Genomic DNA, 18,377 nt, shown 5'->3' on the forward strand with positions numbered 1-18,377 from the left:
AGTTTTATTTAACTCAACTATTGTTTAAACATTACTGTATTGCTTGCTTAAAAATGAACCCAAAGTATGTTGGAAATTAACATTTATTATGTTTAATTAATGAACATTTATTAATAAGTTTAATGAATAAATTGCTTATTAATAAATGTTCACCTTTTGATTATTATTGTTGCCTCTAATAATTATGTGTCTGATTTCTAATTTCCAACCTATTTTGGGTTCATTTTAAGCCAGACATAATTTTTAAACAATAGTTGGGTTAAATAAAACTGCTCAGCACGTTGGGCAAACATTTAACCCAACCACTGGGTTAAAACAACCCAATCGATGGGTTTGTCCATTTTCAACCCAACTTGGGTTGTTTTTAACCCAGCATTTTTTGTGTAGTGTAGGAAGCAAGCCATTCTGCAATATGCTCCTGTACTCCAAAGCATTAAAGTGCCCCTATTATGCTATTTTAAAGGTTTTTAATTTTGTTTTGAAGGTCTCCAATAACAGGTTTACATGCATCAAATGTCAAAAAACGCTTTCATTTTCTCATAACATACATTGCACATCACCACATTTTTCAATGATTCTCAAACGACTCGTCCGATGCTTCAGTCTCTCTAAATCATTCCTTTACGCGAGCCTGCTCTGCTCTGATTGGCCAGACGGCCCAGTCTGTTGTGATTGGTCTACCGCTTACACCGTGTGTGAAAACAAACGCCCATTACCATAACTGATTCAGCTCCGGAGGCTTCCTGCACACTGTAAAGACAGTAACGATGCCGTTGATTTTACCATATCCAATTCAGCCCGATCCTCCATTGCAAGAATGACTTGAGCAGGACGTTTCTCAGTGATACGCTACTCAGTTTGACATATACATTATTCATCACAATCAGCATTAACAAGTGTATGTCCATCAACAAACCGATGTCTGTCTATATTTCTAATTTATTGCGGTGCACATGTGGGAACTGTATCATTAATTGTATCAATAATAGTGCTAACATTAGCCAAACACTAACATGAATGACTGATGTTAGATTAAAGTTCGTAAAACAAATCTTGCTCCATTCTTTATCATTACTCAGAGTAGTAAGAACGACAGACAATCTGCATTAATAGACACAGTTTTAGGTAATATTGAGCCACAGCTGATTTGCAGAAGTATTTCAGTAAGACAGTGATAACATGAGTTAGCCGGTTAGCTGGAGACCTAGCACAATATAAAACAAAACTACGTATTTTGAACACCCAGTAGAAAATATATGCATCAATAATTATTCATACGTACAGGCTGTGATTCCGAGGAGCAAGTTGGTCCAAATAAGGTGGCTATTGTCCTATCTTTAACAGCGTTTTGTAAATTCCATTTAGACCTCACGGAGATTTGAGAAGCAATCGTGAAAATGTTATTCTGCTGTTGTATTGCTGTGGTAATAATTTTAACAACTGACTCTTCACATCCTCATCCTTTGGGAGTGTTTACAAAGAGAATTTGCTTTTGCCGAGCAGAAAACAGCATCTTCTCGACATGTATACACCACCAGTGTTTGAGGGAGGGTCAAAGTAGACGTTGTTCGCGGGCAGCCAATGAAGACCATAGGCGGGCATTAGTGTTACTTTGTGACGTGTGGCCATCACGGAAGTGGAATTCGAATGCCTAACGACTCGTTTAGGCTGTTCAGAGTCGATTCTTTCTTTTGAGAGACAATAACTTTGTTTATCATGCACAACTTTGCAGATCGTTTACACTCACAGACAGCAACATTACACATTGCATGAAAGGTAATATTCAATAAAGCATAATAGGGGCACTTTAAAAGACTTTTCACAGTGAAGCAGCTCACCAATACCAGCAGCTAAAAAGACACCTCTTCCTTCATGCTTCACTGTGCTAGAGATTCATTTATTATTATATTTCTCAGCAGATTTTCAAACACACCGCTCTGGAGGACCACCATTCAACTCGTGTTTCATTGAGATTTATCACTCCACACACAGCTTCCCATATTCTGCCAAAAACTTCATTCTGTCTTTGATGTTTTTCTGAGACGGCAATGACTTTTTAAGTAGTGCATTTGTTTCCATTTTGCTAATTTACTGACCAACAATTTGCGGTTAAGACAATTAAAAGCTTAGTGTTTAGCTATTTTGGGCTTGGCCCTTTTTTTTTTTTTTTGCCCAGGAGGGTAGGTAGGAACATTATGGGATACTCATTCAAATTCTGAGGCAGAATCATATGTATCTTTTGTGGACAAGGCAATCCCATGAAACTGTTTGATTTCAAAATTCAAAATTGTTGATTATAAATATTATTATTAGTATACTTAAAATGCATTTAAAGCAAAATTGGCAAGGCAATCTCCGATTGTGTTCATCTGAAAGAAGATAGTCGTATACAGCTAGGATGTCTTGAGGGTGAGTAAATCTTGGGTTAATTTTCATTTTTGGGTGAACTATCCCTTTAAGTTAGAAAATAAGAAATTGTCAGTTAAGAAGAATTTAATTCTTAAAAATGTTTTGTGAATCCGGCCCCAGATTCTTATCGTCTCCACAAGGATTGGAGCTCATGAGGCCCCGTGTCAGTCAGGATGTTGGTTACACAAGCGCTAGACAGCAAGGTTTTGGAACAGAGTTATTGTTTCCAAACGGAAAGGTCCCTACTGACCAGGAAAGCTACTAATGAGACTCATGGCGCTGCATCATTACAGGACAAGATGAATGATGTAGAACGAAAGGCCGTCTCAGTTTTCCACCAGAGAAAGCATTCATTTGAACAGTGACAGTTTTACTCACTGCGAATTCCTCTGGCGTCACTTTCAGCACATCAAACACGACGGCATCGTAGCTCTTCGCGTAGTCAGCGCTCGGGCCGTCCACAGACACGGAGCTGTTACTTCCCTGGATATGAGAAAGAAGCAATATGAAGATACCAAAACGTCAACCATGAAATATTACAGATGCTCCTAAATTCAAGAACAATAAGAGAGGAGAGAGGGAGGGATGCAAACAATGACTATTCATAAACAAGTTAAAGACAACTACAAATCAAAACTGACCACAATTACGGTCTTCCTAAATTTTCCTGGTTTTATTGTGCTGGTTGGGGTTTATTTTTTGATGATGACTGTACATTATCCCTTATTTTTATTGGTGTGGCTCTTGTGTATTGACCATCAGCCGTCACAGAACAGATCATGCCTGTCGTTAAAAAAAAAAATCAGCATAGTTCTTTCCATGGAAAAGCAAAGTTGTCGGGTTAGCGTGAGGTTTTCATTGCAGACATGGTATATGTTTCTCATGGGAGGACTGCCAGTGCTGGAAAAACCATGAAAGTTCCTGGAGCTTGATTGAAACATTCTTTGATCTGATGATAACACATCAGAATGAGGACACGAGGAGTCACATGGGAAAATGTCTAATGTTTTTTATGTACTGGATGGGTACATGTCCAAAAACATTTTATTATGTATTTTATATTAAAGGAGACCTATAATGCCACTTTTACAAGATGTAATGTAAGTCTCTGGTGTCCCCAGAATGTGTCTGTGAAGTTTCAGCTCAAAATACCCCACAGATCATTTATTATAGCTTGTCAAATTTGCCCCTATTTGGGTGTGAGCAAAAACACAGCGTTTTTGTGTGTGTCCCTTTAAATGCAAATGAGCTGCTGCTCCCGGCCCCCTTTCCAGAAGAGGGCGGAGCTTTAACAGCTCGTGCTTCGGTTGCTCAACAACAACAAAGCTGGAGAATCTCACGCAGCCAAAATGAGGATTGTCAGTAACGGTGTTCAGCCTTACATTGTTCAAACCGGAGTCGACACTGATGGAGAGACTCAGGAAGAAGTTACAATTTTTAGAATGACACTGGACGTTTCTGAATGGTTAGTGGATAAATTTACGTAGTTTCTGTGGAGTTGATTCAACTCATCGACTAGCATGTGCCGTCATGTTAATCTTTTGTGCAAATCCAGCATTGAATTGACCCTCGTTTGTGAAGCAGTCTGGCGTAAAATGACGGCATGATAACAACACTCTACTACAACTCTCCCTCTTCTCTAAAGCAGCCCAACATGGCCTCATTCTCTTTGTTGCGTGTTCTTGGGGGCGGGGTTTATGTAAATTTTAGGGTTTATGATGTCACTAACCCAGGAAGAAGCTTGTTGTAGTCCCTACCAGCCATTTGTTCTAGTCCTTAAAAAGAGATTTCTGTAAAAGAAAATATCTCCCTTTGCATTGAACTTTGAGCGTCGTAACTTTGCAGATGTTGTTTATGCTCAAACAGCAACATTACACACTAAATAAAGTTTAAAAAAGTGAAATCATAATCAAGGACCCCTTTAATACTTTCCTGTAAATAAAAAAAAGAGCTGACCCTTACAAAAAAGTACCATGGAAAATTCAGCTTTGCATCACTGAAATAAATTACATTTTATAACATATTCAAATAGAAAACAGTAATTTTGAATTGTAATAATATTTTGCAATATTCCTGTTTTTACTGTATTTTTGATCAAATAAATGCAGCCTTGGTGAGCATTTCAAAAGCTTTAAAACATCTTAACAAAACCAAACTTTTGAACAGCGCATGTATGAAAATCCCATCATATTACCATCTGGTAACATTGGTACCACCACAGTACATCTGTAAGTGTAAGAACTTGTCAGTTTGTAGATATTGGAGCCTGCAGGTCGTGGGCTGGTGGTGCTGCTGAGGGTAATGAGAGGTGAACAGCGATGGCAGTGGAAATGAGGGGTCACAGATGCCAGAGGCACTACCTCATTCATACTGCCTGCCATTCAGGGTCAAACACTCATTAGAGCAATGCAATGCTCCACTGCAAACCCATAAACTGTCCATCAGAGAACAGCCACCCTGTCGAGGACCTAAGTGAGGACAGCAAGGCGCAATGACATAACCCCCAAAAAACATACCAGAGGGTGTTTTCCCCATGTGTGTCGATATATATAATGTTTGGGATGAGTACGATTTTTAATGTTTTTGAATGAAGTCTCTTCTGCTCACCAAGGCTGCATTTATTTGATTAAAAATAGAAAAGAAAACAGTAATATTATGAAATATTATCACAATTCAAAATAACTGTTTTCTATTTAAATATTCCTGTGATCAAAGCTGAATTTTCAGCATCATTACTCCAGTCTTCAGTGTCACATGATCCTTCAGAAATCATTCTAATATGCTGATTTGATGCTCAAGAAACATGTATTATTATTATCAGTGTTGAAAACAGTTGTGTGCAATTTTGTTTCAGGACTTTTTGATGAATAGAAAGTTCAAAAGAACAGCATTTCTACTGCTATACTGCATAAATAATGTTGAGATTAATGTTTTAAAAATAAAATTTTGTTTATTGAACATTTTTATAAAATCAATATAATGTTTTCTCATCTTTTTTGCAATCATATCTTGAATTTTGTGGGCATTAATATTAATTTTGGTGACATTTTTGAGACAATCCCTCATTGATTTCTGACCCAGCACAACAGTAACAAAAGAAATCCAATTAGAAATAAGTTATTGATTGCATCTGAAGCAGGTAGTTTTACAACCAATTACATTAACGATGTTTAAAAATAAATCATACAGTGCACCGGCAATTTAGTGATATCCTCTCGATCGTGGTCTTGAAATAGACTGCCAAGGTCTGAGACCAAGACAAGACCGAGTACTTTCTTGAGCTTCATACTCGTTGTTTTCTGTTCACTGCCATTATAAAGCTCGGATGCGTCAGGATATTTATTAATATAACTCCGATTGTGTTCATCAGAAAGAAAAAAGTCATATACACCTAGGATGGCTTGAGGGAGAGTAAAGCTTGGGGTAATTTTCATTTTAAAGTGAACTAATCCTTTAACAGAAGGAATGAAGGAATGGTTTACCTCAGAGGAGGCGGAGCTAATGCTGGTGCCATCCGATAGGCCATTTCTACGGTACATGCTGGTGAATCAGCCAATGGGGTGCAGACGCCAGGGCAACAGCGGCCCTCAGCCAGACCCCACATATGACAAATCATCCATACCTGAAGACAGAAAGAGAGGAGAAATATAAACCAGTTATTGTCATGGACATGCTCATATTTATTTTGTGGAAAAAAATACTCATTCTGTATTGCTTTTCAAGATCATAAATATGTTCAAACCAGTGTTTGAAATACCATCAAATAGTATCAACCGGACAATGATTTTAATTATATTGACATGTATCTTAGATTTATTGCAAAATATTAAGATATCTGCACTGAAGTGGGTTCAATCCCTTGACTGGTGGTGGTGGTGGTGGTGGTGGTGGTGGTGGTGGTGTGTGTGTGTGTGTGTGTGTGTGTGTGTGTGTGTGTAAGAAAAACTCTGATCCTAAACGTCTAAGGAACTCCAAAGGGACTCAGTTTACTCTCTTTCCCAGATGGCCAGAGGAAGTCCCAGCATACCTGACTGACCGATGAACCGCCAGGGCCGGGAAAGAGCGCAACAAATAGGAAAGAATGTGACTTTTACAATGGAAATCCTCTCGGATCACTCACACAGTGATCAAAACACTTAATGGGTTTTGGGAAAGTTCTCCACACTCAGCTGGAGATCTGAAACAGCCAATATATAAGCAATATGAACCCTCTTTGGTCTGAGAATCTGGAAATTTAATTTACAATGACAGACATGTTGCTGTAAAGAAAGCGTTTTAATCTCAGTTCCAAGCTATCAAGCAGATCTCATATTGCCATTTTAACTACAGAGGTGATGGTTTGTACAATGGAAAACAGGATATCCGTGCTCTTTTGAAATGACCAAATTTGATGCTCTATTTAGACATTCACAGCTCAAGCTCCTATATGTTCAACCAGAGAATTTATACCAACTAAACTGCAAAAACAGCTGAAAGAAATCATCATGCTTGTGCTCATTAACATAAGACCACCCACATTTACAGTACATATCAACATCTTCAGTTTTATGTCACATGTTTTATGGCCAAGCACTGCTAAATCTATTTCGTTGTGTTTATTATGCTATTAAATTTGGTCTGTTACTGAAGCCAAAGCCCTCAAAGGAGCTGTGATGACCTCTAGTGGCCTTAAATTGAGTTTTTGTACAATCATAAGTAACTCCTCAATGTGAAATACACACTATTTTTGGCTTATTATCATTACAGTGATCTGATTTTTTTAAAGCATTCTCAAAAAACCTTTATGAAGAGACCAAAAAGCACTGAAAATATAAATGAATACACTACTGATCAAAAGTTTGCGGTTGATAAGATTTTTTTTTTATGTTTTTGAAACATTAAATGCTTGTGCTCACCAAGGCTGCCTTTGTCTGATTAAAAATACAGTAAAATTGTGAAATATTATTACTATTTAAAATGTTGTGTTTTCTATTGTAATATATTTTAAACTGTAATTCATTCCTGTGATCAAAGCTGAATTTTCAGCATCATTACTCCAGTCTTCAGTGTCACATGATCCTTCAGAAATCATTCTAATATGCTGATTTGCTGCTCAAGAAACATTTCTGATTATTATCAATGTTAAAAACAGCTGTGCTGCTTCATATTTTTATAATCAACAGGATTTCATAATTATTTGATAAATAGAAAGTTCAAAAGAACAGCATTTACTTGAACTAGAAATCTTTTGTAAACATTTTAAATATCTTTACTGCCACATTTGATCAATTTATTGCATCCTTGCTGAATAAAAGTATTAGTTAAAAAAAAAATATAGTACTGTATTTAACACATGCTCAAATCTGTTCACCATGCAGCATTATAAAAAGATAATAGTAAATAGCGCTATTTAGAATATACTAAATAACGACTACTAACAAACACATAAATACACAACAAATGTAACTGAACTGTAACTATTTGGTCAGTCACATTTGATGACCACTTCCAAAATTGTTGTAACACACATCCACACCACTAGGTGGCAGCTCACAACTACAAATTACTCAAACACGGCCTTTTCGAGTTTCTTTATGAGAAGAGATCTGTTTCACACTATCCATTTAATGTTTATATCACTTAAATCACATGAATATCAATTCATTCCCATATAAATACCACATATTGCGTGCATATTAACCTAAGCTGAAAATGGTTATGTATTGTACTTAAATAATATATAGGGCTACATGACAAATTTGTTGTGTTGTGAAACACTAGGGTGAGGGTCCACTAATGTCTGAGACCACTAATGTCAGTGCTTTTATTTTTCATTTGTTCTCATTTCTAATTATAACTACATTCATTACAAATTATAGGATCAGCAAGTCTTTGAGTGAAAACTAAACTTTCAGTATATTTGCAGGTTTAAATAATAATCCCAGTTTTTTAATGTGTGATTCACCCTGATTGTGCACTAGAAAAAAAAAAAAAACTGAAATAATCTGTTAAACATGAAAGAATTATGCAATAATGTAAGACATTTATGCTTGTATATGACCCATAATGTTCTTTTTAAAACTGACTTAACCCCAATGAACTTTTTTTTGTGTGTTTGTCCAAAATTCCTCTCAATTCAGCTGAATTTGAGATGGCTCCTATTTGTAACTCATTCTCCATCACTCCAGAGCCGTCTGATTATAATCTGAAAGCGTTTCCTATAATATCTGCCAATGTAATCCCCCATGAGTCAGTGATAATACTATCTCACACTACATCGGTGTTATGCTGGATCATCAGCACAGCAGTCGAGCTCTCTTTCACAGAGAAACAGCAGCAGTCTGTCTGACATCACCCGTATGAGACGCCATCTGGACTGGGAGCGGGTGTGAAAGCTATTAAGTGTTTCCAAGGAGACGCACATTAGTTTACCTCCCGCTTTCACTCAGTCCACTCCAATAGAGTGGGAGCCTAGGTTTTTTTGTTTTTCACAATACACACTTAAAGAATGAACTTCACTTGAGGGGTTTATATTGTGCATGAATGCCTGCCTGATCCTTAAAACAACATCTTCAGCTAATACATCTAGTGCACTATAATATAGTAGAGTATAGACAGTACAGTATTTTATATTATAGTACTGTATACAGTAGTAAGTATAGTATACAGTAATATACAGAAGTAAGTATAGTATAGTATGACTTTTTACAAGCAAATAGGTCGATTCTGAAATTTATTTGTTGTTTTTTTATTTTCTCTACTACAGGCCAAACTGACTTTAAACCAGAAAAAATCTGTAGCCATTTGAAATTAGAGGCAAGCATTTTAATCACGGTATAACATTTCCTTGGTCGCTGCTGTACACAAAACAGCGCTGCACTTATAAACACTACTTTAACAGGCGTTATACGGAGGTAAGAGGAAAAGACCAAACAAGGATATTTGTTTGAAACAAAAACCGTCTGGTTCCGATTTATGGGCGGTTGACCGGTACATCTCTATACACTAGTATAGTATAGTATAGTATAGTAAATTATACAGTAGTATAGTATAGTATAGTATAGTATCCAATAGTATTTTACACAGTAGTATAGTATAGTATAGTATAGTATCCAATAATATAGTATCCAATAGTATTTTATACAGTAGTACAGTATACAGTTGTATAGTATAGTATAGTATAGTATAGTATCGTATCCAATAGTATAGTATCCAATAGTATTTTATACAGTAGTACAGTATACAGTACTATAGTATACAGTTGTATAGTATAGTATAGTATAGTATAGTATTAGTATAGTATAGTATGGGGTGGGCAATATGACCAAATTCTTATTTCACGTTATGAGAAATTTTATTTCATGATAACAATATTTTGTTATTTTATCTCATTTCTGTTATTAAAAATAAGAAAAAAAAAGAAGCAAATTGCAAACAATAGGACAAATACAATATAACAAAAATATGAAAAAAAAAAAAAACAAATTACGTTTTTTAATTACTATAGGTTGATTTCACATGTAGTTCGAAATAGTACATAATATTTCAAATCAAATGTAAAAATAAAATACTGCATAGTCTTCACTGTATGAATTAAATATAAATGTATTCTTATTAAAGCTAAAAAAAAAAAAAAAAAAAAATTTAAAAAAAAAAAGGGGAACTGAATTCGCAATCGCATGCCAAGAGGCTTTCTGTTCACTTCTGTCTCAGAGATTGATTTTTGTTAAAACAAATGGAGTTCTATTCTACAAATAGACATTTACTTCTATATTTTTCCTCTCTTTATAAAAAAGTCACAAAAAGCAACTACATATTTTCCAGTTTATGGGACCTTTTGAGTTACAAATACTCAGAAATATATAATTCTTGAAACTACATAAAAACCCATGTTAGACCAACAGAATTACTCCAAACGTTGTCCCAATTCATCAAAGCCAGATGACTGAACAAAGAATTGAAGAATATTGCTGAAATGTTAAGGGTTTGTGAGTCCCCAGCATCTACTGCAGCACGAATAAATTATGCAGTAATGGTTATTGGATTATTGTTTCAGGTAAGTGACAGGTAAGTGATTCGGGATTCTGATCAGGTGTTACATAGTGGTGAGCAGCAACAAAGGGATATTTTTCAATATGAAACACTCTGAGACATGCACCCCCATTCAATGAATATTAGTCATCCTCTTTGTCTTCCATCACACCCCTTTTTGTCCCCCTCAATCTCTTTAATTATCCCTCATCTCTCGCATGTCCGTTAAAGCAGCTGTGAGATGCTGTAATTAAACAGCTCAGTCTGCAGCACTATTAAACTCTCTTCAGGATCTGTCCTCACAGTCACTGAAATAGAGCCACTGAGAGAAGAAACTACAACCAGAGAAGAACTACAAGGATAGTTTGCACCAGGGATTTTGTCCAATACTGAAGGTGCTGTAAGGGATTTAGAGTAGCATGAATAAAAACATCCCCATGAACTGTGAAAGCCATAGATAGATATGATGGCTGAAGGCAATGAAATGTTTCTTAAAGGGGACCTATTATGCAAAATTCACTTTTACATGGTGTTTGGCTATAAATGTGCGTTAGCAGTGTGTGTACACAACCACCCTATAATGATAAAAATCCAACCACTCCTTTTTTTTTAATCCCCATAAATCATAAGCAGTGTCTCAGAACAAGCCGTTTCCAGATCCCTAGCAATGTGACGTCACATTAGCCACAGGCCCCGCCCAAGAATGTTGACAGACACTGCCGTTTTAACATAGAACCACCCTGAGCGAGTTCACAGCCAGTTGCACAGTCCGCCATTGCTGCACTGCCGAGAACGTCTCCCAAGCGTTTTAGATGTTCTGTAGCTGGATGGATTAATCCACAAAGGTCTCTCCATCTACTCCCTAAATCTGAGCCGCTGAAGACGAGGTGGATTCATTTAGTTTTTGAAGAAAATGCTCCCTCAGCTCTACCGAAATTCGTTTATGTCTGCACGAATCATTTCACACCGGACTTCTTTGTGAATGAATGTCAATACAAAGGGACAATACAAAACAGAGGTTGTGCTAAAAAGTTGTTACTCAAGGATAGATCAGTAAACTGTTCGTGATCCAGCTTACAATCTCCAGAGTGATACTGGATACGGCAGTAATGAGGGTGAGAGCACTTTATTACAGTTCATTGGAGTTGATTTACAGATATAAAGTTTACAAGTTTATTAAGCACCACTCGAAAAGGCATAAGGTCTTTATATATTTGTTTACTGTTAGTTGTAACGAGTGTTTCTGTGTACTTTGCTGTGTATGTTGATGATAATGCAAGGGAGAGAGAGAGTTTATGGATAATATTTTAATGCACACTTGCACTGTGTTTTATTAAGCTCTTACAGTGATTTTCTAGAGTGAAAACGAGCGCTTCAACTTTTGTGTGAAGTACAATAAACGTCATAAAACTCATCGGTAAATTCGAACGGGGTCTGGTACAACAGGCTTGTACTAATATAGTGGAAGACGACAAAATAAGTTATAACCGTAATTGACTTAAACTATACCTGTTCTAACTCCATGTAGCATATATTCACAGTTTCTGACATTATAGTGCGTCCTGACTGAATCTTGACACCAGAGAACCAGCTCTTGAAGCTCCGCCCTCTTAGGCCAGTGCAGCAGCTCATTTGCATTTAAAGGGCACACACTGAAACGGCACATTTTTGCTCAACTCCAAAAAGCGGCAATTTTAACATGCTATAATAAATGATCTGTGGGGTATTTTGAGCTAAAACTTCACATACACACTCTGGGGACATCAGATTCACCGGCATCACATCAACAGGTAAGGTAATTAAAATTACACTGTTATGATTATAAAGTATATTTAAAGGTGCAGTTTGTAAATTTTAGTGGCATCTAGCAGTGAGGATGCGAATTGCTCAGTCTGACACAGGACAAAGATGTCGTCGTCTGAGACAAAAGAGAGTAGCCAGTCAAGCAATGAGGTTTCTTACTTCTAACAAAGAACGGTCTCTGCTTCTAATAAACCAGACGACGATGATGACGACTACTACTACTACTACTTCATTCATATTCAACGTAGTGACGATAAATGCTGCCTCAAAAAACACCAACGTAGAAGAAGAACAACATACTGACTAAACGCACTCTATAGAGCAGTTTGTCCATTTAGGGCTACTGTAGATACATGTCAACGCAAAATGGTGACTTAACATTTAAGGGGACCCACGGTGTATGTAGATAGAAATGGCTCCATCTAAGGCTACATCCACACAAAGCCAGAGCTTTCCCTATCCGATCTTTCTTCCCCCTCGTCTCAAGAAATATCTGTGTACACACGAAACCAGATCAGTATGTGGCGCTGTAATTCTGCCACAGAGATACACTAAAAACAAAGAATAAGACTTGGAGCATGCGCAAACCTTGCGCGCTGTATACAAACTTTAGTAAAGCTTAGAAATAAAGCTTTATTTTAATAAAGCTAATAGGCTCAGTAGCTTCTGCAGCATGAACACAAGCATGTAGTCTGCTTTTGTTGCTGTTATGTAACGTAGCGGTGTCTGACTAGGGTCGACACGCGGGATGATGACATTGTTTCACAAAATATACGGATTGGCTGTACACACAAAAATGCAAGGGTGTCATTTTCAGATTTATCCACTCTAGGATCTGGTTTCAAAAAATAGCAGTTTCAGGCTCCGAAAACGCCGGATCTGTCTGAACGAAACGCCTATACGATACAAAAACGATACACGCGTCTCCGTGTGGACGGGCCCTAAGGTAATAAAAACATAACGGTTCATTATGTAAGGTCTTTATACACCACTGAAAACATAGTTATGTATATTTTATTGCATTTCTGTCAATAGATCCTCCTAAAATTTACACACTGCACCTATAAGAGTTTTTCTGACTATACAAGACTATAGTTTGAATTAATCTCTTTTCTTTGCATGACACATTGACATTACAGTACTGAATGGCTCTTTCTGCATTATCCTAAAATTTGTATTACATTTGTTTCATGTGTCATTGATCGGAAGAGAGGCTCTCAGAAGCGCACGTAAACGCACGTCCTTTTGTTTTTCCCGGTAAAAACGTTCAGAGTCCTTCACATAGAAATCAGTCTAAAGGCCTTTATAAACAACCTAGGAAGTCAGGGAAGGTCTCGTTTTTTAAGTTTCATTACAAGCTGTTCACACACTGGCAAAAAAACAAGTGATTAATACATGAAAATTCTTACATATAGCCCCTTTAATGTGACTGACTGATATTAAGACTCAATCAATTGCACACTAAGGATGCAAGTATAGATAGCATTCCTTTGACTTCCTTCAACTGCAGGAATTCAACTGCACATCCAAATGAAAAAAAAAACAAAAAAAAAAAAAAAAAAAAAAACAAACAAACAAACTAGTACTAGCATGACCGACACAGGCTCAAGTAACACAATACAGTAACTCTACAAAAACCCGTTTGTCAGGTAGAAAGACAGCATATTTCCAATTTTCTTTATTATTTAGAGCTTGTGAGTGTAGAACATTAATCACAGGTCACATTTCAAACAGGAAAACACAAATATTTATCAATGTTCTATAAGACATCTGTTTTTAGTCAAATTCAAAGTATCAAATGTGACATTTACAGATGAAATAATCCCAGAATGCATTATGACAAGCTCAGTGAAAAGTTTCATCCAAGATGGTGCACAGAGTTGAAGAAAATGACCAATATATCATTTAACCAGTTCAAGTATCAATAAAAATATATTACAAAAAAAAAAAAAAAAAAAAACTATTTCTACCTGAATAGCGAAAGACCATAATTTCCAAAATTGTTTCATACAATTGTAGTTTATAACAATCACCAGTGTTATTGTTTACTAAAAAAGAAAGCTGGAAAAAAATAAAAACTACTGAAATCACTAAAACCGAAATAATAAAATAAAACTATACAGAAATAATAAAATTAAAAAAAAAAAAAAAAAAGACAAAAGCACGAAATTACTTAAAACAAAAACAATAAAAATAAAAGCTAATTGCTTAATTGGCAGTGCAATTTTAGTGTTATTTATAGTCTGTTAATATTTTATATATATATTTTTTTTTCAGGGGTGTATTTCCCTTACAACGACGCAACTTCATGCTTAACTAGCATAGTACGATGTGTCATTGAAGAGAACTAGCTAGCTAGTCATGACTGTTTCCTGAAACCGTATTGTCGCAAATTTGCATTTTCAGCCATGTTGGTTAATGATGTCATGCAGATGGTGGATAATAATTTCTTTTTCAATTAATCCATTTGACATCAATTTTTTTTGCAATAAATCATGGACATGGCGCCTGAGAACTAATTTTGCTCTATTTCCAGATTCAATCATAGGCTCTTTCTACTAGAGCACGTACGCACATGCGCACTCTTCAAAAACGTCGCTTTAAATCTCTTGACAAACTTAAAGACGTAAAGTAAATTTATATATCTGAAACGAAAGAAATAGATTGTACTGAATGTCAGCTTGCTTATTTTGCTCAAGATAAGAATTTATTTAGTCCACATGTCATGCAAACAAGAAACTAACCACAGGTCGAGAGCTGTCGTTCCAACCAAACAACTTTGCGATGCAGTTTGCGAATGTCTGTTGGAACAATGGTTTTGGGAAACACCGACTTGTTGAACTATGCTGATACTGACGGAACTTGCAAACATAGTTGGTTAACGATGCTTTTGGGAAATGCACCCCAGGTCAGTCCAGTTAATATGCGTTGAACTTAACTGGTGAAGTTGACAAGAGTTCATTCTCACTGCAGATGATAGTGCAGGAGTTTCCTGCCCTCTGCAGTTCTCATCAGAATGAAACTGACATTCATGACGCAGGATGTAGATGTAGAGCAGTGATATTAAAGCAGCACAATCTTCACTGCAGGCAGGCACCCAAATTTGTCTTTACACAGCAATGTGTGAGAAAATAACATTAACATATGACCACCCATATTTACATATCACATTCAGTAATGTGGCCTGTTCAATCACAGTGAAGTAATGATCAATTAAAATAGATATTATATAATGTCTATATAACTGCTATATAACGCCTATATAACGCCTATATAACGTCAATATAACGCCTATATAACGCCTATATAACGCCTCTTCTTTTTTACAGTATGTTACCGTAATACTACCATGGAAATGAACTTATTTCATTTGGGTAACCGATTGTTTCAAACAGTTTAAAAACTAGTATTTATATGGTATTTGCTAGTATTTAACTAGTATTTATATGTTAGTACTGTGAACTTATTTCATTTGGGTAAACTGAAAAGATATATTTCTTAATATAACACACTTAATGTGTAATAGTGTACTTGCCAAACACTTGACAGTATATTCCAGGTTAATAATTGCATTACTTTCCCAGTAATTTCTTGTAAAATCTACAATAACATATTGTATTTCTACATTGCATATGTACTATGAAGGTACCCAGAAAGCAATGCAGCATGAATAGATTATGCTGTAGAGTTTTTTTTTATTATTATTATTTTTTTTATCTGTGCTGCTCAACTTATTTTTGGTTCACTTTTAGCACTTTGTGTTGTTTGTTCATTTTGTAATGTTCAGAGTTTATCTTTATTATTATTATTATTATTATTATTTGTTGAGTGTCACCATTGTTGTGTTTTGTATGTCGAGTATTGATGTCTGTGCATCATTAGGTGACAGAAGAAAAAAAATCTTGTGTTGCAAGATGATGTAACCTTTTTCAAAGATAAATCTCAGCAGCTGCTTCAATACTGTGAAATATTCATCTATAAACAATTATGAATTTGAAATAAGATATTGGTAAATCATGTTGAAATAATGCTAATAATAGTATAATTTGACTAAATTAAAAGCAGCCAATTAGCTTATTTCATATTCAAGCTTGTCATCATTGTAACACATTTTCATTTGTCACACTTCTGACTTAGCTAGATCAGAAATTTGAACATGAATATACAAGTTTAAGATCCCAGGCAAATTGAATACTGATCACCATTATGGTGACTTCAAAACAATTACAGTGGTAAACAATATAATTTCTTACAGTGGCATGGTTAAAGACAACTTTATAATGTGAATTCACAGTAAAAACAAGAGCAGTAAATTACTGTGTGATGTTAGCATCATTGCTGTTGATTAACAGTAATTCGTAAGAAAATGACCCAGCATGCATTATTTTAACTGTAAATTTCTGACTACATTAATTTATTGTAAAATAATACTTTAATCCTGTAAATTACTGGCAATTTGTAAGTGTACAAACCACCCTATTGAGCACTGAAGGATTAGGACAGCCATCACAATTTAACACAAAGCAGGCCCAGAGACATTAGCAAAATGCATGTACCCTGAATGGTGATATTTACAGCAGCTCTTGCTGAACAGATGTTTGAAATTTTTTTAACCCAGGGATCATACTTGGCAACAGACCTCTCGTTTCTCATCCCTCCCACAATCTTCGGCTCTAAGGGACCATCGTCATGGCAACAGCAAACCACTTGGAATGTGGGCCGGCTGGCTGCTGTTGCAAGTTTCTGAATGGGTTTTGACGGTTGCCTGTGGAAACTGAACCCTGAACACAGTAGGGTGCACTGAAAGCAGGGATACTTCAGCCTGGATGTCATACTTGGAGAAAGTTTTATAGTAGTCTCCCTGAAATTATATGTCAGGGAAAATGTGCAGTCAGGTGGTCATTATCGAAAACCTGACAGGATGATCAGGGCTCTGACATGGAGCAGAGCTGTTTTGTATCACGCTCAAGTGGTTTATTTTGCAATAGTCACTTCCTGACTGAACATTATCCCACTTATTACACAGCTACTAGAGCTAAACTATTAATCATTAAAAGATCACGATCTTGAATCAAACACCCACGCGATCTTCTTCCTAAATGACAATGACTCAGCTCTGTCAATTAATCCTTTGACAAATAGGATCAAAGCAAACATTCAGATCTGTGCTGGCACTGCCGCTGAGCCAGAGAGAGCAGTTGTCATGTATAGGTATGAAGCAGCTTCTTTTTTCAACCATACAGTATCATTATTCATTTCTATGTAACAATAATTCAAATTATCACAGAAGTACTGGAATAAAAGTTTATAGTTCAGGTATAAACAACGATGTCTATTGTAGTGATCAAAATAGAGTAAATCACCTTTTGAAAGTAATTTGACACTTCAAATAAAGATTGTATCAACATCGCTACACCAGTAGGAGGCCACAAGTGATATGTCATTAGCTATGTTTCCATCCACCTATTTTTATACGCATTTTGGGATATCGCATAAAAAATAAAAATAAAATGTTGGATGGAAACGCCAAGATGCGCATGAATTCTCAAAATGTGCATAAAAAAAAAAAGTGTGCACTGTCGGTTACATTTTTTTTTACGCGATATGAAAACGTGCATAAACTGTGATGGAAACACTTTTACTGAATAAATTCCTTGATGAGCATCATTCTATAATGCCTGAGCAAAGAGTCGTAAAGTGGTTTGGTATAATTCCCTCCCAGAAGCACCTCACATGATTGTGTTCACCAGGCATCTGAATGCAAGATAACATGACAGCGTTTATTGTGGTTCGTCTGTGCGCTCTGAGGTGCAAATAATTTATTATATAAGAAAATTATTATACAGTGCCATGCGAAAGTTTGGGAACCCCTTGCAGAATCTGTGAAAATGTGAAAAATTGTAATAAAATAAGAGAGATCATACAAAATGCATGTTATTTTTTATTCAGTACTGTCCTGAGTAAGATATTTTACATAAAAGATGTTTACATATAATCCACAAGACAAAAAAAATGCTGAATTTATTAAAATAACTCCGTTCAAAAGTTTGGGAACCATTGATTCTTAATACTGTGTGTGGTTACCTGGATGATCTACGACTGTTTTTTTTTGTTTTGTGATGGTTGTTCATGAGTTCCTTGTTTGTTCTGAGCAG

At 35.9% G+C, this 18,377-nt stretch overlaps 1 protein-coding gene across 2 annotated transcripts in view; it reads right to left on the minus strand.

The window, feature by feature from the left end:
• Window positions 1–18,377, minus strand: part of LOC127512748 (ras-specific guanine nucleotide-releasing factor RalGPS1) — a 148,567-nt gene that overhangs the window by 120,750 nt on the left and 9,440 nt on the right. For both annotated transcript variants that reach the window (XM_051893969.1, XM_051893970.1), the window contains exons 2-3: window positions 5,892–6,031; window positions 2,788–2,892 (exon numbers count right to left, since the gene is read on the minus strand). In XM_051893969.1, the coding sequence (XP_051749929.1) occupies window positions 2,788–2,892; window positions 5,892–5,948 (162 nt within the window). In that variant the 5' untranslated portion in view covers window positions 5,949–6,031. The remainder of the gene's footprint in view (window positions 1–2,787; window positions 2,893–5,891; window positions 6,032–18,377) is intronic.

This window comes from Ctenopharyngodon idella, chromosome 5 (genome assembly GCF_019924925.1).
Source record: "Ctenopharyngodon idella isolate HZGC_01 chromosome 5, HZGC01, whole genome shotgun sequence".
NCBI classification, from domain to species: Eukaryota; Metazoa; Chordata; class Actinopteri; order Cypriniformes; family Xenocyprididae; genus Ctenopharyngodon; species Ctenopharyngodon idella.